This window comes from Epinephelus moara, chromosome 10 (genome assembly GCF_006386435.1).
Source record: "Epinephelus moara isolate mb chromosome 10, YSFRI_EMoa_1.0, whole genome shotgun sequence".
Taxonomy (NCBI): domain Eukaryota; kingdom Metazoa; phylum Chordata; class Actinopteri; order Perciformes; family Serranidae; genus Epinephelus; species Epinephelus moara.
Window position 1 is genome coordinate 19,070,135 of NC_065515.1, and position 23,732 is coordinate 19,093,866.

Below are 23,732 nucleotides of genomic sequence, written 5' to 3' on the forward strand. Positions count from 1 at the left end.
TTTGCTGCATGTCACTCCCTCTCTCTCTCCCCCTTTCACACTTGTCTGTCCTATCAATTAAAGGCTTAAAAATGCCCAAAAAATATCTTTAAAAAAAAAAAAACAATTAGCGGTAACAGGAAAATGATTATGTACTGCACATTTCCAGTTATTATCACAGAGAGACACTTCTGCTTCACCCAAAAACAAAAAGAGGCGACATTTAACGCCATATTTTAATATGACAAATTCAAAAGTACCACCTAAAAGTGCATCCTGTCGTCCTCCTCAAGCTGAATAAGATTCATGTTGTGCTTTCAACTGTAAAAATGGATTTTTGCTCTCATTTCGACCACCGGTGAGTTTTATATCTATAATTCATATTAACACACCAGTATAGCACAGTATGTCATGATACAGAGTGATCTCCTAATAAAATATACATATATATATATATATATATATATATATATATATATATATATATCCTGAGTCTACTGAGCTCAACAGCGATAAATAATGGCAGGATAAAGCCTTTAATGGGCCCACTAGAATTTATCAGATGCAGACAGTGCCGCTACTCAGCAATAAAGTAGTGTGCAGAGCCAAGGCTGAGCAGGTGATTTACACAATTCATGGCTAATTGAACTAAAGCCTCAAAACTAGCCGCAAATGTCTTACATAATGCAGTGAAAGCGTCTTTTACCTGGATATATTCAATAAGCACTTCAGCCCAACCATAGGTTAGTACTGAGTGCCACTGAGATTAAACATTTGAGCACTTGGGGCTTCATACTGCTTGCTTAAAAGATTACCTGTCTGTAGCTGTAGTTAGTGTACAGCTTGTTTAATATCCCGGGAGTCAAGGTGAGTGAAAGCAAAATACCGTTAAAGCTTTCTTTTCATTCCAAGCAGTGGTTTTGACATTCAAAAGGAATATCAGAAACTTTAGAATAAAACCTTGCCTGGGTCTAGACCTTCGAATCCACCCACTCCACAGAGTTTAAGTCAACTGATTCACACAGAAAATGGAAACTGAGTGTGACAAGTTGACAGCTCTGGCAAGAAAGAATCAACCTGATCAACAGGTAAGCCGACTCTGTCCTGGAGGTGATGTTCTATTCTTTGCTGGTGTTGTCAGAGACGAGGTTGCACACGCTGTGGAGCATCATGGGCAATGCCCCTCAGTCTCTTCACCATGTACCAGTCATGTGTACCATCAAGATGCACCACAGAGAGCCACGGGAAGTCTTTTCTTCCTGTGTCCGTCAGACTCTTACAAGTCATCCAGCTCACGTTGAGAGATGGGCAGTGGAGATGTGGAGATCTGAAGGGGCTCCACATCTCCATTTCAGCTCTGATCTGCTATGTCTGACCCTGACCTCTCACTGTCACGCTCCTCCTTTCTCTCTCCCTTACTTTTCCTTTCATCCTCCCCCTCCTTCTCTGTGCTTCTGTCTCTGGATTACTCTCTCGTGGACTATGTGGGATACTTGTCATCACAACTCGCCTCTTCACAGGACATATGTACAATGATAAGACATTAAAGGAAATAATTACACCGACTACTTCAGGCCTTGTTTTCACGAAAACGATGCGCTGAAAACGGAACTGTTTCTCGTTTTCATTTTGAAAAAAGTTCCGGGTTTCTGACGACAATGTTTTGATTACAATCACCGTGCACACAAATTTGCACAAATGACCAAAAACGCTGTAGTATACATGCCAGGCCAGCAGTTGGCAGTGTGACTTTGTAATGAACCCACACACATGCGCTTCCTTCTACAGAGCGGTGATGTATAAACAAACAAAATGGCAACCGCACGAACGTTTGTCTGGATGGACGATGAGGTGGAGTTGCTACAGTGACTCTACACTTTGCTGGAGAAGCATTATAAATTCAATAGAGTGAGCAGCACAAACAGAGCTTGGGAGTTAGCCATTGTTGCTGTGATGGTCAACTTTCTCGCACACGCCTAGTGACCAGAACCGTAAAGCACATGTACGAAAAGTCTCACTTTTCAGAGGAAATGCATATTGCAAGTTTACATGACAACGTAGATGATGCTGTTTCCAAATAATTGCACTCTGGAACCCGTTTTCACATCTTTGTGTTTTCAGGCACCCAAACGCAGCTGTCCTGTAAACAAAACACAACAAAAGTTTACCGTTTTCGATTGAAATCATTGTCGTACAAACAGGACCTCAGATATGACACTGTACAAACACATATATGCACAACCCTGGCACTGTGGTTCAGTGATTAGCATTGTTGCCTCACAGCAAGAGGATTCCTGGGGTGGAGGGTTTGAACCCCAGGGTGCAGAGTTTGTATGTTCTCCCTGTGTCAGTGTGTTTTCTTTGTGTACTCCAGCTTCCTCCCACAGTCCAAACACATGCAGGTTAATGGGTGACTCTAAACTGGCTGTAGATCTGAATGAAAGCATGAATGGTTGTTTCTTTGTGTCTCAATGATAGTCTGGCGACCTGTCCAGGGTGTACCCCACCTCTCGCCCAACGTCAGCTGGGATAGGCTCCTTACTGTATTCAGTTTTTATACTTTCCACCCACTGTTTGGTTATTTTTGTCTTTTACATATTTACACTCTTTTCATCTGCACTTTTCCAACTTTGTATTGCAGCTGCTGCACAGTAATTTCCCTCAAGAAAAAACAATTTACATCGTATCTCGTCTTATCTTAGCTTGCTCAGCTCTGATTACTGAAATACCTCTTTTGTGGTCTTTTGTAAATTTTCAATATCTTACTCTTTAAAAGTTTCAATACTCAATAGAGTAAATTATTTCCTTAACGTATGATTGATTTTGTTTTGTTGTGAGCAAACAACAATGCATTTCATTTAAAGTTTTGTATTTGCTCTTCTGCAAATCCAAGATGCCCCTTCAGGTATGCCTGGCTCTTTAACAATAGACTGTGGTGTTAAAACAAAAGGTGTTTATCTGAAGTAGGGATTTATCAGCGCAAGGCCAGTTATGTCTGAATAAACTACCTCGCAGGTAGGTCAGATGCAGTGATGTGACATGATGTTTTGCTTTTTTTAAAAAGTTTTTTTAGAGTCTTTGAACAGAAAATCTCGGCTCGGCTTCACAATTTATTAGTAACGCTATTTTCAGTCCTCCTGGCCTTTGTCAAGAGTGTTCAACACGAATGAACACATCAGCCTTACAGCTTTTTGTTCATTCATAAGACCAGCATGTCACGAATCAGTTCAAGGAGGACCCAAATGCAGACTTACAAACTGATAGAAAACACCCAGTACTGGCAGGTAACTGAAAATCCAAATGAAAGCAGAAGCAAAACGAAACTGAACACCAACCAGGAAAATATAATAACTCAAATCCAAAATCCAAACAGAACACCAGGCAGGAAAAGGAGAAGGTAATGACACCAAGAACACGGCGGTGAGCACAGGAATCAACACGAACGAAATGTCACAGAACAAAGTGAAACACACAGGTACAGACAAACAGAAAACAAATCACAAGAACAAGATACAGCTGGAGTAAGAGGACACGGGCAAAAGGAGGGAAATGGAGATTGACTAACAACAACGGTGTGGAGGGGAATATGAGGGCGGTGGAGCAAACAAGACTAATACTGTGTTTCAAAACGCATACTTCAGTACTTACACTTAATATTTTGAGTGCATAAGTGCGTTCACACTGAGAAGTATGGAAAAATGCAGTGCACTATGAATACCCGGATGGTGCACTCAAAACGGTCAAGAAGTTGAGTGTGGAACTATGGACACTCCTCGCCCTCAATGGTCGCCATCTTGGCTACGTAGCGGAAGGGGAGGAACTACTTTTCAAACGACTGTGAACGTCGCTGCATTGTACAAATATACATTTTTTGCACTAAGCACCACTATACTGTTGTCGGGTATAAGCCAGCAGTATGTTTATTGGGTTAATTTAGTAGTAATGATTTGGTAGCGCGAACGATAACACGAATGCTAATGCTAGTTTGCTAACTAGCTAATTTGCGGTCGTCGTTTCCGGTGAGTGCACAACAGCCGTGTTTGGTTTAAGACAACACTACCCTGTCGAAATTCACGCACTACGCCAATGAGTACATAGTGCACATAGTATACTACATAGAAGTGTCCTAATGGAAATATGTGATTTGAGACTCACCATAAGGGAAGGACTAACGAGACAGGTGTGATAGAATCACAAAGACAGGAAGTAAAATCAGATGTGACACATGAGGAGAGAATCTACAAAATGAAACAGGAAGCAGATTAAACGTGAAACATAGATAACAGAATAAAAACAACCGATCATTACAGGAGCATTTTGTAAATAATCTTGGACTAGACTTTATAATGATTATAATAATCTAGACTTTATAGTATAAGAAGCCTGATGTTTCTAGGTTTTAACTATGTTTTTCTTGTTCCCTTGTCCTTAAGTTTGTGGGATATGTGACATACGGTGCAGAGGTTGTTGTCATCTATTGGGAAACCCACAGCTGATTAACTCGCCCACACCTGTGAAATGGTTGGAGCAGTTTCTATTTAAGCTCAGTGTTGTAAATAATGGTGTTGAACACTCTTGACGGAGGTCCAGGAGGACGGAAATGTTAGTGTTACTGATAAAATGTGGAGCCGAGCAAGAGCAGTGTGCAGGATTTTCTGTTCAAAGACTCAAGTGGTATTTTCGATGCACCTGTCCGATGTGCGAATATCTCTCTTCAAACAATGTTTCTCATTTTATGAAGTGAGATATAAAGCATGATGAATAGTGTTTGTCTTAATATGTATGTTAATGCAGGACGCCCTCATATAGAGTATAAATTGCAGTATCAAACAGCGAAAGCCACAAACCTTAGTCACATGCATCACACCTCTCCACAAAATCTATGCATGTGTGCAGAGATTCATCTGTACAGTGTTTCGTACCACATTGTTCCATTTATTGGCCCAGAGGAAACACATTGCACAAGGTCAACAAACTATAGAAGCCTACACATGCTTTGAAAATGGCCAGCAGCATTTAACAACATTCACAATGTTGAAAACATTCACCAGTGAAAAACACATTCACATCATTCTCAGTTCAATCATCATTCCCATGTGTCAGGCAATTTCAAGACTGAAAACAAGACTCGTCAGGATGTGACATAACGTTACACAGTCAGCATATCAAACGTCTCTCATGTCCTGTTGTGTGAGGATACTTCTGATTTGCTTCAGTTTTGGGGACAGGGGATGTTCAAAAATAAAATTGAGGCCAGGGGACATGCGTTGTTACATGGCTTGAGTCCAGTGGACACTAGATCTTTCCCAAATATATTCCTTGGCTCAGCCGAAGCAGAGTTCAATCAGCAGACACACAGCTTGTCAAACACTCTACACTCCACGTGCATCCTTCATTAATTAGGATGAGGATGTATAAATATTTAATAAGAAAACATGCTCCAGCAGCCACAAAGTCCCAACACATACTGAAAAATATGTTCACATCCTTTAATGGAATCACAAAGTTACACCACAAGACGAGAACACTGAGACAAAAATGAATCAAAAGTGCATGTTGAACTGAAACACGTCAAGTAGAGGACAAAGATATAAAGTACCGAAAGGACACTTTGATAGGTAGGTAGATAATTCTCTTCTTTTCTCAGCAACATGTTACGTGGGCCTATCTATGACAGATACGTCAAAATATCTCAAGGAAAATACAAAAGGTTGCAAAATTACAGCGTTCCTCACCTGAACGCAGCGTGGGAGGAACAAAAGCGCTGGCAGAGGAACAGCAGAAAGCATGTGGATAGCCCTCATCTGAGAATCGTGTCTCAGAGTTCAGAGACATTTTGGTTTGAAGAGTTCTTGTTAAACATTCAAAAGCAGAGGCGTAACATGAAGACGAGATAAGACGACGAACGTCTGATCTGATCAGACATCTGGTACTTATCTACATTCATTGGCGGAGCCTTGGCTGGTGGGCCAAACCTGTTTCCATATGCGACACCATCATGTGCTCACTTTGCTTGATGTACCTGCCAGGTTGGTTCTCTCACTGTTAACAATAACTAGACCTAAAATTTGGCTTTGTTGGTGTCTTTGATGGATATCAGACAAAGCATATGACTACAGCTTTATCTTACTGATGCTTCACTTGGTGACAGATCCAAATGGCTGCAAAAGGATCATCATGTACTTTATCAGTGAACTGAGGACACCTGCACACTGGGGAAAACTGCTGATATCCTCATTTCACTCAATTCTATGAGTGATTATATCCAACGCAAGGAGTTTAGAGGAAGATGCTTGTCTGTTTTAACTTGATAGAGGGCAACGTTGGTGTTATACGTTACAAAGACAGTAAAGATTTTTATTATGGCATAATATTTTTCCCATAAGGTCATAAAGTATACTGGCTACTGAAACGTTGGACTGCAGGATTTCCAATTAAGTTAAAAGACTTATTCAACATCTATATGAAATGATCATTTGGAACAATGTGTTATTGCAGCGTGGAGAACTATTCGAAATTTTGTAGAATGCAATCAAATGATCAAACGTTTTATATCAGAATCTCCTCTTGTCTTGAAATCTCAAGTCATCAAGTGTCTCCTCAGCTCATGAGGCAATCAGTAAATCACTTCCATGCATTAGTGGCTTGAATGAGAGAAATGGAGCCAGCTGGTAACACCAGATTCTCCCGTCCCTCATAAAGCCTTTTTCAAATCATTATGTAATTGTGTACTCCCTCCAGAGCTGTAGCTACACAGATGAACACCAACGAAGCACGTGAGCAAACCGAAACAGTATGGACAGTGTGAGATTTGTAGCAGAGGACACATTAAATCCTGACACGCCTCTTAATGAAGCCATCTTCTATCATCACCTTTTAAGATCACACCTTGCGGATCGATAAACTGGAGTTTGCAGATATTCCGTATCACCGTGTGTCTCCCCTGAGTCTAATGAACATTCATATTTCATAAGAGTAAACTGTACTGCAGAACCACAGAGAGCCCTCCCTGTAAAAACACTGTGCCTTTACTGGGTCCATTAAAGAGGCTGGAAATGTGTCATGTTTCCTATTTCCAAATAAACAAATTGTCTGCCATTTTCCTTTCCACTGTGGGGACTGTGGAGCCAGTTAGCTTTAAGGGGATATTCCTTTGCGTAATTATTTTTATTAGCTGAAGATCAGGAAGCTTCAAAGTCTCCTGGACAGCAAACTGAGATAATGACATGACGCAGGTTGAAGTGGACGCTGATTGAGCCCATCGTAAACCTCTCCATACCCCGCTTCAACTGGCGAGTACATGTAATCATTGTTTTAGATGCATGGATTAAACCCTAGATGTTTCTGCTGAAGAACATAATAACTGCTGCACAGTGCAAACATATGCTGGGATAACAGCTCCTAATGCAGAGCCACAAGTTCAATTAGTTGAGCATTCATCATAACGAGCGCTGCTTATGTCACATTAATGAAACATTAATGAAACTGATTACTTGTTGAGGAACACGTTAGGGTTTACTGCATATTCATATCTGGCAATAGGCTCCGGAATAATCATGAATAATGCCATTATGAGCACATTTCCTTTTCCATTCTTGTTTTCGCTCACCAGCCAAGGTTAACCTAAGACAGACTGGCTTCTGAATCAATACGAAGAAGAAAATGTTCGTCTCTTACATGGCTTTTGCAGACGACAGTTTCCCATACTGTCATTATCACTGAGCTCATGTGTGTTCACACATTTCAAAGGCAAGACCGGGCAAAGCAGAGTATAGATACGTCTAATCTTGTTGGCTGACGTGCTGAGAAGGCAGAATTGTGTTGGTGTGAGGAATTGTCCCATAAATTGAAGGTTGCCGTGACAGCAAATGTGTCCATCCTTGAGATTTCTTTGACCAAGATGCCGGACCTCTTCGAATACATTTACAATGTTACACATGACAATGTAGCTACAAAAAAACATAAAAGATCATATTTACATCACTGTAAAAGGAGACTGCCTGTTGACAGCACTTTCTCGCTTAATAGCATTCAGTCATCTGGCACTAAAAGCAAACCACCATTGAAAAGTACCTTGTTTTCATCTGAGACCTCTGGGAAATTTCACTGTACACGTTAAAAGGAAATGAGCATTTACAGCATCAATGCTGCTGATGAAAATAAAAGGGACTGAATACTGAACGACACATTCAGCATGTCTAAAGAAATCAAAAGCATGAATATGAGCAGCTAAAATATGTATTTAAAACGAAACAGCCCCGTGTACTGGTGTATCAGTGCTGCTGCTCAACACTCTTGACCTTCACACTGATGAAATCTTGCCCGTGTGTGTCAGTCGAACGAGCAGCTTCAAGCTTGCCAAAAAAGCTTTTTGATCTTTCAGATATCGTGATGTGTGTTTCGGACAGCTTGGACACGACTTCCCCCGTTCCATTATTTTTCTGCTTGTCAGCCCTGCGTCCAAAGAGCACCCCTCTCTCTACTTATAATGATGTAACCGGACAAAAGGCTGCACAGTTTGCCTTCCCCACAAAGATCTGGCTGGTGAAATGAAGTACACTTGCCATTATACAGTGTATACTTAGCGAGCGAGAGTACCTTTAATCAGATGAAATGGGCAGAGATTGCTCAGTGACACTTTGACAGCGCCGTAACTACAGTATCAGGCCACCCTGTCATCAATAATCTCATAACGTTGAACACCACGCCGCTCTCTCCCTCTCACACTTTGTTAGTAAGAGGCCTTCAAGATTCTCTGGAAAGACGATTGCTGAGAAAATAATTGCACAATAATAAACCAGTGTGTTCATATTTAGGAGGGAAAGTGGCAACAAACTAAAAGCTTCACATTTCACAGTCCTGGCTGCTAGCCGAGGAACAATACACACAATTAAATTTACAACAACTGATACCCAGCAGCAGCTAGCAGCATCGGCATTCAGCACAGGAACTTCATATTACTACAGACACTAATAAATAATTTTACAGTCAACACTTGGCTCCAGTTTAGGATTTGCATTTTTCTTCTAAACAACCACTTTAGTTACATTCAATGTAAGATATGGCAACGCTATGTACAATAAATTTACAGTTTCTCTCTTGATTTACAGACATTCACAAGAGCCATTTGTCCTTCAGCTGGCTTATGGCTTCAAGTTGTTGAAAACAGTGACTCAGTTCAGAAACTAAAAGGAGCACGAGATACATCACTTCCATGTAAGTCCGTTTAGAGTCACCCATATTCAGTTCCTGGGCCTGGGAGATGTTATCAAACCTGGAAGGTAGAAATGAGGGAGTTCCTGGCAGCCAAGAGGTGACACAGTCATGCATCCACATGCTGGTTAGGTGACTTTGAATGGAATGTGTTTTAAGCAAAACAAATGCACCCGGAGCAGACTTGGCTGGTTGTCAGTAGAACTGCAGAGGAGACCACTCTTGCCTCCCACTGCACAGTATCCTTTTGTCGAGGAAACGGAGCAACGATTAATCCCCATTTTTCTCCTCACGACACATTCAAGAAGAAGGTGTATCCGTTTTTACATCCATCCGATCTGTCCCGGCCCGAAAGCCACAACACAGAAACTCCTGCTTGATTTAGCGGCACTGCGGTTTGTGGATGTTGTTGGTCTCTTGGTTCTGCTTGTTAAGAGCATCCAACGCCGTCTGGGTCTCCTTCTGCTCGTCTATGGAGCAGTTTGACACTGCGTTAGCCATGATGCAGAACTTGCGGAAGAGGATCTCCCTGAGGAGCAAATACACCCATGGGTCCAGGATCTGGTTGAGGGAGGCCAAGCGGATCGCTGTCAGGAAAAAGTTACAGTCCAGCTGGATGTCCCGGTTAGTGGTGTGATTGGAGGCGATGACTGTTGAGTTGCACTCGTGGGAGGACACCTGGTTGGAGATCATCCTCAGCATCAGCACCTGAGGACGTAGAAGAACAACATGTTTAAACCAACAGAGGATAATGAGGACAAATTATGCTCTGTAGGTAAATGTACCAGCCCATTAGAGGTCTACACACACGAGAGATAAAAGCTTTTTAACATTTAATATTTAACGTTACTGACACTGATCACAAACCACCAGGAGAAAAACATGATGCCCACACTGTAGGTTCCTCACTCCCTGCTGTCACTGCTACTGCAGCCCTGTGGCTTCTATTAATAACCTTGGTGGGACGGTTAAATGTGTGCCTGACAATGCATGACCTCATAGCACACTGAGCAGACCCCCCAAACAGTGCTCGACTAAGTGGATTGCTTCTTAATGGGAAATGGCAGCAGCATTTCAAAGGAATCATACGTGACAGCATTTGTCTGAGCGGCGAGAGTATGGTTTGTGTTTGTGTGTGTGCAGGGCAGAGAGAAGTAAATTAGAGTTAAAGAGGGTGATTGATTGAATGAGTGATTGAGGTTAACAGAAAAGTGCGGTGTGTGTGTGTGGCATCTGCTATTGCTTCCTTTCACTGTCCTGCCATCAGGAGATGAAGCCTCTCTAGAGATACAAAGATCTGCAGCTGTTTGTGACAGGTGACTGACAATAAACCCTCATTAAACTGTGAACTAGGACACTTAATCATGTTAGAATGAGGCCCTTAATTGTATGAGCAAACAATAAAACATTATTAGAAAATATTTCAAGTGTTTCATGTGGCCATAGGGACCATTGGTTGTATGCTGTAAGGAGTGTATAGGCTGCAGCCGCCTATAAAAACATACCAGCAGAGGAGACCAGCATATAAGCAGGACGCACATAATCCCTAACAGCTGAATGACCGTCTCCGTGGTGAGCCGTTCCCACTGTTTTGAAGACTGAGACGTGCCAGACTTTGTTTTACAGCGGATAATTAAGCCCCGGATCGTCACCACATTGCAGGAAAGTGTTACAAGCAGAGAGAAAATCCCAAGCACAGCGAAAGTGATGGCGAAAAACATATTGCCCGGGACTTCCCTGTCCCCCGTGCTGATAAAGCACCAAGTGCCGGGCCACTGGCGTGTGTACTCTCCGACCCCTGCGATAGGCAGCAGCGCAAAGAGCAACACCAGACACCATATGACAGCCAGAGTCTGCTTGGTCACACTTGTCTTCATGTGATTGGAGTACCAGTGGGGATTCGTTATCGCCGTGGCCCTTTCAATTGCCATGGCGCTGGCCAAGAAGAGAGAGCAAAGGCCAAAAGTTGTCATGCACACACCGAAAAAAGCGCACAGTTTCCCCGATGAGTCGATACGCTCCCATTTCAGGCCAGCTCTGTAAACTGATATCACTATTGGACTCGTCAAAAGCTGTCCAAACAGGTCGGTTAGCGCCAGCGATCCGATGCAAAGCAAGAAAGACTTTTTCCTTTTGTTTTCCTTCTTTTTGTAAGAGATATAGACCAGAATCAGAGCTAGCGAGTTGCCCACCATGCCAGTGATCATCATTGTGATGGGGAAACCAACTGATACAGATCCACAACTGGAATTTTTGGTGACATTGCCTTCGCGCCATGGCTTGGAGACGTTGAGGTCCAGCATCGTTCCAAGTGTGGTTTGCAAGTCCTCTACAGAATCACAGCCGTCCCTAGGCATCATTTCGGAGAGGACAACCCCATGTGAAGCGGATAACCCATTTCTGTCAGCGGAATCCTCCTGAGCTCCAAACTGCTCCAACTGAATGCGGTGCGTAAAAGCGCGTCGGCTGCTTTACGCGCTGGAGGCGGGACTACCCGGGAGAGCGCCCAGAGGAGGTAAAAGCAGCAGGCACATGGCTTTGAATACTTGACTGAATTACAACCGCTACTTTTGGAAATCTTGTAGGACATCTGTGCGATGTTGATCTCGGTTCATTAACTTTTTACTCCGTAGAGAGTGCGACACTTGAGCTGAGTGTAAACAGTATCGCACACGTACCTGCTTTGGACCTGCACGACTCATAATGCCAATGATTGTCATCACATCACGGTGAAGTGAGCACACGGGCGGACTCATCTGATGAGATAGGGGAATAAACAAACCTGCTCTGCGTCTCTTAGGAACAGAGGGCACAGAAACATTGTCCTTGAGCATCTGTAAATGGAGTTTACTGATAGGATTAAAAGATGTGGGCTATTAAATCATTAGGCTGCGTCCGATTGGTGGTTATTATGAGGAAATTCACTTTAAGGACATTAGGTATGCATCATTTCTCGTAAAAATATCTGCGCCATTAATGAGTTTAGAGTCGAAAAATTGGCATATTATATAAATATTATCTAACTATCAACAGTGTTGGGAAGCGGAGGTTACAGACTGCTTACCCTGTAAAAATGTATAATGTAACTGTTTTAATGACTTAATCAAATTATGTAACTCATTACATGATTCCTGTTTGATTACTTATATAACAAGTATTTTAAACTGGGCAATAAAGGGCAATGAAAAGAAGGTATTAAAAGTTGCACAAGTTACATATAACATAAACTTTTTACATGTATTCGTATATAAACTTTGTAATCATCATTTTGATTCCTAACTGTAGTTTAATCACGTATCTTCTCAGCAACTGTAGCTGATTACATTCATTTTGTAATTTAATTACATGTAACTAGTTACTCCCTAACACAACCTAAAGGCTACACAGACACGTGTAGTGTAGTGTTGTCCCTTCCCTTGCAGTTTCACTTTGAGTCAGCACCTTACAGTAGTGCCAACCTGTGTAAAATTGTCCAAAACTTTGCAGTGAAACAAAAAATGTTGCACAGTTTGAATGCAGTCTGTGACATGTTATATCTGTCTCTGAAAGTAAAAGCTGGTTGGGACAATATTATTAATTTATGACTCTTGTTCTGATTAATTTCACACACTATTAAGCACACCAGTGCGCTCATCCCCTCATGTCAGTAAACCAGGGTGGCAACAAGTGCCACCTGTTGACCAAACTGAAAACAGCACCAAGTGTCAGGCCTACTGCTCAGTATTAGATCACTCAGTGCTCAGTCTTTAATAATTATCTAGAGGTGGAGATTGGCCAAAATTGTAAGACTAGAATGTAAATAAATATCCCTGGTGAGGTAAGTAGGTCTCCACATGAGAAAATGGCTGCTACTTCTCTGTTTCTTTGACAGTCATCACAATACAATCAGTGATGGGAGTAAGTAGTTACATGTAATTAAATTACAAAGTAAATTAAATTGTAATGAGGAAAAAATATGTAATTGGTTACTAATCACAATGCTGATGATTACAAAGGGGTTACATCTAAATATGTTATTTTTAATTTAAAAAATGTTAATATGTTAAATATAAATTTCACTTTGTTGCTGTGCGTCTTTACAGCAGTAAGGAATATCTTCTTTTGACAGCCTGTTCAGGGTGTCAACACATAACCAAGTTAAATTTAAGACTCTTTATGAACTTTCTGATACTACCTTATACTACAATTTTATTTATTTATTTTTTGGCCTTTAATTGATAGGACAGACAAGTGTGAAGGGGGGAGAAAGAGAGGGAGTGACATGCAGCAAAGGGTCACAGGCTGGAGTTGAGTTTAATGTAAAAAGAAAACAATCTCATCACTGTCGTAAATGCTACTTATCATTGCCATTCTTCTGTCCAATGATTAAAACACTCACCGGGTCTGTCAGGATGGACTATAAATATTTAAGACCCATCGCACCTGAATTTAAGACTTTTTAAGGCCTTTTTTTGGACATTTTAATACTTTTTAGGGACCTGTAGATACCCTGCTATTTCAGCTTTATTGCTCAGTTTAAAACATTTATAAGCAATCAAATGTACCAAGTTACATGACTAATTATGTTTTAGCAGGGTAACTAATATATTACTTGTCAAAAGTAATCTTCCCAACACTGATTACTAAGTTGTAATGCCAAAGTCTGTAAGCCTTTATTCATTATCTTGAGGTCGATATCAGCCTTAAGTAACAGAATATATTCTATTAACAGATTGTAAATTAGGATCTCTGGTGATGTGAGCAAATTTTAGTTTAAGGACTATAATAAATAGTGACAGTGCTCGATGTACCAGCTGTCTCCAAACCTCCCCACCAGCCTTACCCTGGCTAAATCAAAACGCACAAGCAAGTAACAAGAGACAATGTCGACAGGAGTTTATTTACACGTGTACATTTGAGTTGTTTCACCAATAAAAAGACTGTATTGCCAATTCTACCATTAATCGGGACATACTGAACGGCGTTTGTTGTTATGGATGTTCTAATTTGGAGCATGATATTCAGTTATGTCTTGAATTCATTAGTTCCCCACGTGACAAATAAAGAGAAGTAACTCTGACAGGTGACAACTGTGTAAAGAAAAAAGCAACACTAAACACCTAAACCAAAGAATGTTGAGTTTACTGCCATTTAGTTAAAACAAGCAATATCAAAAAGTAAAATACTTACCTTGAAAACACAAAGCAAAATATAGATTTAGCAAGAAATAAAACCAAAGGGGCCAAAATTCATTGCTACGTCTCCGTTAGTCTAAACTGGTGCTTAGGTACTTCACCTTTAAATAAAAAAAATGGAGGATGTATTTATTAAAAAAAAATAAAGTAACACAATCTCAAATGTTTCTTAGGGCAAAAAAAATAAAAAAAAAATAGAATAAGATATAGTGCCACGATGATAGCTCAGCAGAATGGGTTCAAAATGGCATACAGCCTCTTCACAGTATATGTGATTTTCTTATGGGACCAAACATTTATGTTTATTGGACACCTGCAGTTACAGACACTTGTCACAGATCGGGGCGTATGTGGTCTTAAAGTGGGAGCTTGTAATGATGGGTAACAGCAGAGAGAAGTCATGTTGCCGCTGCCTTTTTTTTTTGTTTTTGTCAAGGGAAATAAGACTTTTCTATGAAAATGACAGCATACTGAAATGATGTGGTTGTTCTCCTTGCCACACAACATGCACTTTTCTACTAAGGTTCCTTTTTCTTGTTTTAAAGGCCGTAATAAAGTTATTTCTTTTTTGAACTGGAGCCAGAATGGGAGGATCCAGAGGAGTGGCCGCGGCGCCTGCAATCACACAAACACCATGGGAAGAAGAACAAGGTCAGCGGGCTCAGCCATTAACGTTCACTTATGCATACTTGAAGCAAGTACAAGGTCACGAAATATAAAAAACGATCAATATAACATGGCAAAGTATGAACATATTTCTGTTAATCTGAATTCCCATAAGCGAGATGACGACAGATGGCTAATAATAAGCAGTGCCAGTGTGGTATTCCACAGAAACCCAAACCTTTCGGACGAACGTGATCTAGAGCGCCTCCGCTTTCTCTCTCCAGATGAGGACCTGGAGCGACTGCGCTTCTGTCCCCTCTCAGGTGAGGAGGAGGGTGAGCGGGACCTCTTCCGGGGAGAGGAGCCCTTTCCAGACCTGGAGCTGGATCTTTTGGAGGGATAAACCAAGCACTGAGGTCAGTAAGGTCAAGACAGGGTCTGAGCAGCGTCGGTATTTATCAAGCTTCTCTGATTTAGAGCACTTAGCTATGGATTCATGATACTCAAATAATGTTTAGCTTCGTCTGAATGAAATGACATTAACTAAATGAGCAAAGCCAGAACCACTCCTGGGGGATGCTCCATGAAGACTTGAGCTTTTTTAACATTAAAATTCAAGTAGTGAAACTGTGTCTTTTTAAAACTCTCGGGGGCCTGATTGAAACTTAAAAATAGTTTGCCTTTTGATTTTAGATTAAAATCGCTATCTGCAGATTAAGAGGACTGAGGTGGAGTAACCACGATCCAGCCTTTGTTCAAGCCTAAAATAGAGAATACGACTGTTCTGGAGCTTGTCGCCCCGTACATACACTCTCTAAGGGAGAGAGTGCATGTCACCTCATTCACCTGGAGTGGGACCTCGAGCGAGATCCAGACCTGGAGCTGGATGAGCTTCTAGAGCGGGACCTGAAAGACAAAAAACAGAACCTTTCCAATATTTTCTGAGCAAGACAAACAGCCAGATGCTTCACACAGTGATACACAGACATGCTGAACTACAGTGAAAGTGAAACTAATTTTGCCTCATTGTAAAATAAAGCAAATATTCAGACTAATAAAATATATATATGGAAGTTTGGAGAAAAACACAGCTAAAACTAAAACAGGTAACAAGTGCAAACAGAGTGCATCTCAAGACTATGAACAATGCATTCCTTCGCTCTACAGTGACAAGTGTTTCAAAACAAAAACACAAAGCATGAAGATATTATCAGGATAAATCATTCAGTCTGCACATCAAGGTCCTAACAGCACAGAAGGGGGGAGGGGTTCAGAAAACAGAAAACAACAAATCAGCAGAACAGGACATGTAATTGATGTTGATCAGTAAATCAGAAGGAAGATTGAGCTGATACTGACATTTTGCCCGGAGTTACCCTTGACCTGTACCCTTTTACCTGGACCTCGACCGTGAACTGGAGCTGGAGGAGCGCGAGGACGAGCGCGAACGGGACGAACCCGAGCGGCTACCCTTTTTCTTGGCTGGCTTGTCGTCCTCGTCGCTGGCGTCCAGGTCGTACTTGGACAGGTCTCCGTCCTCGTCTTCTTCTTCATCATCCTGGAGAGGAATTGTTTCATATTTATTTGTAACTGGCTGGTATCATAGTATGTCATCTTTTAATTTTCCAGCTACATCCACCAGTCTTACATCCAGTTTATATTTTGAAAGGTCACCATCTTCCTCCTCATCTTCATCTTCTTCCTCCTCGTCATCCTCAGCTTTCGGCACTTCTTTCTTTTCACTTTCTTTTACAGAAGGTGTGCTGTTGCTCCTTCCACGAAACTTTTTCTTTTTCCTGCCAAACTGTGACATTAAAGAGCAAACGTAATCTCATCAGTAAAAATTATCTCTGACAATGCAAATTTAGTTCAACAGATTCAGGATAACATCTCTTTACTTACATGTGACTTACACTATGTCAGCATCTAAACATTAAACTTTCAGGTACAACTCACTTCATCATATTCCCCATCAGACTCCTCCCGTTCGATGTATTCCACATTCTCCCTTTCATTGAAACCTCCACCATAACCTGAAAGACAAAAAGAGAAAAGGCAATCAGTAGCCGGTTTTTAAAAGCACACTAAAAATACCAAACTATTTAGGCTATTTGTTGTAATACCTGTTCTCTCTTCAAGCTTGGCGTATTTCGGTGTGTTACACATGTTGCACTCTGACCTCCTGGCCCAATTCACATTGCCACATCTGCGTGAGAACGGGAGGGAAGGTAAATAAAATATGTAGAAATTTCAACACATTTAAAATCAAATTAAAAAAAAAGAAAGTGTCTCAGCTAACTGAAATGCATAGCTTACGTATGCATTTCACTGACTAGGGACATTTTTTGTCTGGTTAATCAAACATTTAGCAGTCCCTTATCATTTACGACAAACATACGTTTTGCATTGCCAGTCATTTGCACTGAAGAGGCCTCTACTCTTCTCAGCCAGAGTTTTGCCGATCTCTGTTCCTCCAGCTTTCATCATCTTTGCCTCTGTGGTTTTCTCTGTGGAAATGAAACAACATGTTAATTTAGAACATCAGCTTTTCTCAGCAGGTGCATTCAACTTCTGCATTATCTACTGAGTTGCATAGAGGACTCACCCCTGCCACATCTGTTACAACTGGTTCTTCTAGCAAAGTTCACATTCCCACACCTGCAAAAGCATGAAAATCAACATACTGTATAAACAGATGAGGCTTGAACTTGTTGCTTCAACATTTAGCCTGAAGCTGTGTGAGCTACCACTAAAATGGGTAATGAAGTTGTGTTTCTTCTTCATGTGCTGCACCATTAGCTTGTAGTCTTTGGTTGGACAGCCTGTGTCAGAGGCCTGTGCTCTGACGACTGCAGCTGGCTTGTCTGTCACTAAAGACGCTTTTACTGCCGTTCATGTGCAACATGATATAGCTGGGCACCTAAGTTAGACTCTACACTCATGACAACTTGGCTTGTACAACGTTGTAAACACCACCCACAGTAGTGAGCGGGGGACTCTCACCCAGCCCACAGATGCTAACGACAGCTAGCTTGCTGTCTTATAAGTCTGCGCACTATCACAATTTTTATTAAGATACGCAAACACGTATATTCAAAACACGTCCTCGCCCTTAAATCAACAACTGATATGGCGTTATTATTGAACATCTAATGCAGGTAATAAAAAAAGAGAAGGTAAAAGTTAGCTAGTTTCCTCAGCTAGTCGCCGTTAGCATGACATGCTACAAGGCCTAAGCTAACTATCGGTTGTACGTTACTGCTAACAGCAAATTAAAACAAACGTTGCGTTATATTTACCCAGCCAGTATGTAAAATGGAAACTTATCCTGAAAATGAGGGGCACTTACTTTTTATCAGGACAAATCCAGTCCCCGTCGCTGACTCGAAAACTCTTCCCCGACATTGTTGTGCCTGTTAACACTGTCTGGCTCGTTGGCAGGGTGTGCTCTGCTCTCTGTGTTCATGCAGCAGGAGTTAGCTTGGCGCCACCTCCTACTCCCTCCCGTGATGCCTTCAGGTGCTTCTCGGCAGCACTTTAAACTCGGCTGTCTCGGCTCGTAATTTGGAAACACATATTTGGGACCTATTCTGAGCACAGTGAAAACGGCCCAGCATTGTGACAGCTAGGTTAGGGGACACTAAAACCACTTTGTTTAGTTAGTAAATGAATACATGTTGCCTATTATTCTGTACATAACTTAAACCTCCTTAATTTATCTCCCAAGTAATATTTGGCACCAAGCCTACCCTGAACACACGTATTGAATGAATATGTTATAGTAAACTGGGACATTTCATCTGAGCTGCTGCATTCTTGACCTAGGGTATACTTATCTATTTTTTGTTACTATGAAATAGTGATCTGTGTATTTATTGTATCATTCTTTTTGTGGGGAAAGTCATTCAATTTATTTTGAAAGAAAAGAAATCTTCTTTAAAGTAAAAATGTAAAGTTAGACCCCCTGAGGTAAGACGCTGCCTTAGAAAGTGGGCGAACACCCCCATAGGTATCCTGCCTCAAAATAATATTTAGTCAGATTATCTAGTCATATGTGGCTTTATATAGTTCATATCTATATATCTTCCGTGACCCTGCGTCCTCTTATGAGGACAGTGCATTTTGGATTTGCTGCACTGTATACTTCATTCTGCTTAACTTGGACCTGGTGTCCTCGTTCATGGACACTTTTTTGTGCTATCTAGTGGTAGCGAAAGCACAGTACACAAAAGTGGACAAGGTAAAAAATCTGATCAAATTTTATGGCTGGATAGTGTTTATTGTTTGATATGCCATACAGGTTTTTATCAGTGTTGGCAGCAATAACAAGCCATGGCACTGTTAATTGGGAAATACTTATTTGAGGGCACTGGGGCTTTATTATTGTATTATCGCAGGCCAATTAGGTGTGTCAGACTGTTCCTACAGATAAAAAGGACATTCCTAGCTTGCAGTATGGAGCAAAGAAAATTCATGCAAAATAACAAAACAAACAAATTATAAGCCTTTTAGATACATTGCATTATTTGCAATTTTGCTTTTGCACAGCCATTTTCAGGCACTGAAATGGACATTTTCAGACTTTAACAGTGACCTCTAACCCATAGAGTCACAAAACATTGAACAAATGTTGCATTGTTTGTAATTTTCAGGCACTGAAGTGAACTGTTTTATAGTTTATTATACACTTTTGACTTTTAAAAATAAACCCATTGTCCCCATATGAGGACATCCTTTTTTTTTGTTTTTTTGTTTTTTACAAAAACTACTCACTGTTTAAAATATATGTATGTATCAGGTCCTATGAATTTCAAATAGCTAGGATAAAATTAAAAATGCACACCAAACAAAAGTTTGGGTCTCAGGAGGATATAAATAGTATAGGGTTGTAGTTTTATTAGCTTGCTAGCGTTGTTAGCTGGCTAGCTAGCTAGCAAGCAAGCAATCATTAGCATTGCTAGCTAGCTATTTAGAGTTTGCCAACATTTTTAGCAAGCTTGCTGGAGGAAGACATCTTGAAATAAAAACAGTTAGCCTAAAGGATGGGCAAAAAGCAGCTAGATAATCCATTCATGGGTCAGGTTTGGGATTTTACTTTTTTATTTAGTTACATAGCTTGTTCTGTAGCTTTACAGGATTTTTATTTTTATGCTATAACAACAAAACTGGCTACTGTACCAATTTATTTCTCCCAAGAATTTGTTGGTTTATATTTCTAATTTTACAGTAAATTAACTTTGTTCTTCAGGGGGCGCCCCCATCTTACCCCAAGTATCACACTACAGTCATTATTAGCTTTCTGTGTGCTAAATCAAGAAGAAAATGACTGAAATACAAGTTATTTACCAAACTACTGCTAAAACTAATGCTGTTTTTAGATGTGTCGATATTTCAGAAAACTCGTGAATGCAACATAGACATAGAACAACTTTAGAAACACTGTGCCATGCAAATAGAGAGTAATACACACTGATATGATATCAGTATCAGATAGTGTGTCCTGCAAATGTGGAGGCAAGATGGTCCATCAAGTCCATGTAGACAAAGCCTGTCATATTTTGTCTGGGATAAACCCTCTTCATTGTATATTTCTTACTTAAAAAGAGGAAATGCAGCTTCATAAACATTAATATTGGGGTTTAAAGACTGAAAATCAGCAATTTTGTGGATATACAATGTTGAACCTACCGCTCTGAATACAAAGAGATTTGAGATATTGAGATTGAGGCAGTGGATGTCAAGGTGAGGGTAAATTAGCTCATGGCTGATTAAGGATCCGTTTTGGATGATGAGTATTCTTCACTCAGAATCCAAATTTAGGGGGGTTGAAATCCTGATCTTTCCAGTTCTGTTTCCCTGCAGTACCAGTCCTGGCCACCAGATGGCAGTTAATGCCAACGATTAACACTGCACATATTTATGGACCCTTCTGTTTTGTTTTGGCCTCAGTGTCTGCTCACACGTTGCCAATGAATTTGCTTGTTCATCTAGATCAGGGATGTGTGAGGTTATGGTGTGAAAAAGTAGCTTCAAAGGGGCAAGAGTGTGTGTGTGTGTGTGTGTGTGTGTGTGTGTGTGTGTGTGTGTGTGTGTGTGTGTGTGTGCTCACATGTAGGCCTGCTTATCTGAATGCTGCATATAAATGCACCTTATAAATATATAGCCTACCATAGTAGTCTTTCGAATATCAGCTGCCTTACGCGGGAGTTAATGTGATTAAATTTGGATTTAAATGTATTTTGTGCATATTTCAGAATGTGCTCTTCTTTTACTGTCACTGTCACACACATTTTAGAGATCACTGCTTTGTACATGCCAGGTCTGGTGTAGAATAATCAAATGCACATGACATTTACCATCAAGCTTTTAAGACAGTTGTCTCAGTGCAGTATATGTGAGATATTTGTTGCTCTGTGAGTGAACTCTCATGGTTGGGTGTTGCATAAGCCGAGCTTGCACGCAAAAATGGCTAGTTTTCCATCTCACAAGTTCTTCAAAAGGTCTTTGACACTATACGGCAGGCGGTAGAAAGATGGTGTGGATTTTACAGATATCAGAGCCCTCCAACATTTGACTATGGTGACTGGTTAAACTGAAGTGTTTGTGAAGTAGGTGTTCAGCAAAGCACTGATCGCTCACAGAATAGCTCAATAAGGAGGACGGGAGAAACTCTTCTCGTGGTTTTCTAGTGGTCTGTGCTGAAATAAAATGAGTAGATGGATAAGGAGTTTCGGGTCATGCACACAGTAAGAAGTACATCTATGTCTGAATATGTGGCAGAGGACTAATTCATGGTGTGATAGCTGATTCGGGTATGAACCATTGTCTGTAACACAAATAATTTCCCCTCGGGGATCAATAAAGTATTTCTGATTTGGATTCTGATTCATCGTGCTATGTAATCCCATACCCATGTAAGCATAGGTTATTTACAAACCAAAATGCATTGCAGGAATAAAAGCCCTAATCACCTGAAGTTCACAAATTACAACATCATCAGATAAGTTAACAACAGAACTGTCGATCAGATTTGACAGTGCAAGAACAGGTCAGTTGAGTTACACTGACGCAAAATGTTTTGCAATGCCTTGTGAGAAAATTTAACTGCTCTCCATATCAGGGTAGTTAGGATGCAGGCAGAAACACGCCATATGTTGTTGAGATGTAAATGCTATTAATGAGGAGGAAGGAGAGGCTTTAAGTTGCAGTTATTTCTCATATGATAGTACTTAGCAACTGCTGCAATTTGAGTGCACACCAGAGCTGCTCTAAAAGCGTCCTTGTCCACCCAATCTGCTGTCGGTCAAAGTCAAAGACTCTTGGAGGTCGCTGTCACAGCTGGTGCGTGAACCTGAGGCCACACAAGTAGCCGTTTCAGTGTTTCAACTGGACTCCATTACTTTCTTTAATTTGCCCTCTGTTCGTTTCTGCCCGTTTTGGACAGGGGTGAAGCGACATTGTTGATGTATGTCGTCGGACAAGACGGGGGTTTATTTAATTGAGTACTCTGGAGATGAACTGAACAAGATTTTTTAATCATACATCGTTTTAATCATCATGTATCTGTTAGGAGAGACATGCAGTTGATTTATGAGCCCCACACGAGCTTTATTAGGACTCCGGGCCAGCAAAAATAAGGTACCAGAGGCAGGAGAGGTGCAGTTTTATGACTCATCCTCTTTGTGTTAAAGGAAATGACTGTTGGGTCCTCATCAATATAATTCAAACACACAATCCAGAAGTGTGATATTGCATGAAATCACAGCCTCAACAGCCTCCGCACGCACATATTGTTATTTGTTCAAGATGAGGCAGCTTCTCTGTTCTGTTCTGAGTTTTCTTTACTTCGTCGAAGTCATTTTTCATAAAGGAAGCCTCTTTTCTTCTCACTGATAGCGCAGGAGCCATCTCCGCTCACAGGTTTCAGCTGAGGATGTACTTTCTGCTAGCTTTTAGCGTTGCACAGAAAAAGAGTGAGCGGAGATATGAAGCAAATGAAGCCATGAATAACTAATAAGGAGACGCTGCCAGTGCTGTGGTGTGTTTGTTTGCGGCACACGGAGTTGCATGAAAGATTCAGCGAGGAGCCAGGCAATTAAACTACACTTAGGTAAACAACGTCCAATTACATTAAAGTGCTTTCACTGGTGGTAGAGCTTTCTTAACTTTATTGTGCCCTGCTCTGGCCAATGTGCAGCCCACCAGCTGATTATGTCCTGGGTCAATAATGCTACTAAGAGAGATTTTTCATGGGTGTCAATGAGGCTTTGGCTAGGCTGACACCGTTTTCTAGCCCAGTGGCTGGTTACGGCTGAAGGTTCATGCACAGCAGAGTCTCTGACAGGGAAAGGCAGCCATGTATGTAGGTTTGGAAAAACCTGCTGCAAGCCACAAGGGCTTTCCAATACTGACAGATGGCAGGGAGCTCGTTCTGAAAAAAGGGTTACTGTGAGGCAGAAGAGTTGGACACTGGTGGACGTTGGCGCACTCCACCCGCCGCCCTTATCTCAATATCATGAATCAGCATTAATCAGGGGGGTGACATGCACTTCACATGCGCCAAACACAAGTCAGCTGTGGGGCTGTGTGTTAACCGGATGTAATTTGATACTGTGCCCTTACGAGACTTGTCTGTGTGTCTATTTGTTTCTGCACATTTGTCAGAGGACAGTCTAACACAGCCAGAGAGCTGGCCCCTGTGTTCACACTTTAGCAGTGGGAGGTGAACTGTAAGGTGCCAGCGAACCCCATCAGAATTAT

At 41.2% G+C, this 23,732-nt stretch overlaps 2 protein-coding genes across 2 annotated transcripts; both read right to left on the reverse strand.

The window, feature by feature from the left end:
- Positions 1-5,457: 5,457 nt before the first annotated feature.
- Positions 5,458-12,592, reverse strand: ptger3 (prostaglandin E receptor 3 (subtype EP3)). The gene is made up of 2 exons (XM_050055345.1): positions 10,698-12,592; positions 5,458-9,900 (listed from the first exon to the last, which is right to left on the reverse strand). Exons 1-2 carry the CDS (start codon positions 11,550-11,552, stop codon positions 9,574-9,576), a joined length of 1,182 nt encoding a protein of 393 aa, XP_049911302.1. The 5' UTR covers positions 11,553-12,592; the 3' UTR covers positions 5,458-9,573.
- Positions 12,593-14,052: 1,460 nt separating this feature from the next.
- zranb2 (zinc finger, RAN-binding domain containing 2) lies at positions 14,053-18,459 on the reverse strand. The gene is made up of 10 exons (XM_050055346.1): positions 18,322-18,459; positions 17,578-17,630; positions 17,371-17,479; positions 17,096-17,178; positions 16,929-17,005; positions 16,621-16,776; positions 16,370-16,530; positions 15,819-15,878; positions 15,211-15,360; positions 14,053-14,981 (listed from the first exon to the last, which is right to left on the reverse strand). Exons 1-10 carry the CDS (start codon positions 18,375-18,377, stop codon positions 14,924-14,926), a joined length of 963 nt encoding a protein of 320 aa, XP_049911303.1. The 5' UTR covers positions 18,378-18,459; the 3' UTR covers positions 14,053-14,923.
- Between the last annotated feature and the right edge of the window lie 5,273 nt (positions 18,460-23,732).

Excerpts from the sequence above, each read along its gene's own strand:
- ptger3 (XM_050055345.1), bottom strand. The coding sequence starts at position 11,552 with ATGATGCCTAGGGACGGCTGTGATTCTGTAGAGGACTTGCAAACCACA. Across the intron at positions 9,901-10,697 it reads TATGCTGGTCTCCTCTGCTG|GTGCTGATGCTGAGGATGAT; the intron begins GTATGTTTTTAT and ends CTACGTCCTCAG.
- zranb2 (XM_050055346.1), bottom strand. The coding sequence starts at position 18,377 with ATGTCGGGGAAGAGTTTTCGAGTCAGCGACGGGGACTGGATTTGTCCT. Across the intron at positions 17,179-17,370 it reads AATGACTGGCAATGCAAAAC|ATGTGGCAATGTGAATTGGG; the intron begins GTATGTTTGTCG and ends GTTCTCACGCAG. Across the intron at positions 16,777-16,928 it reads CTGATGGGGAATATGATGAA|TTTGGCAGGAAAAAGAAAAA; the intron begins GTGAGTTGTACC and ends TTAATGTCACAG.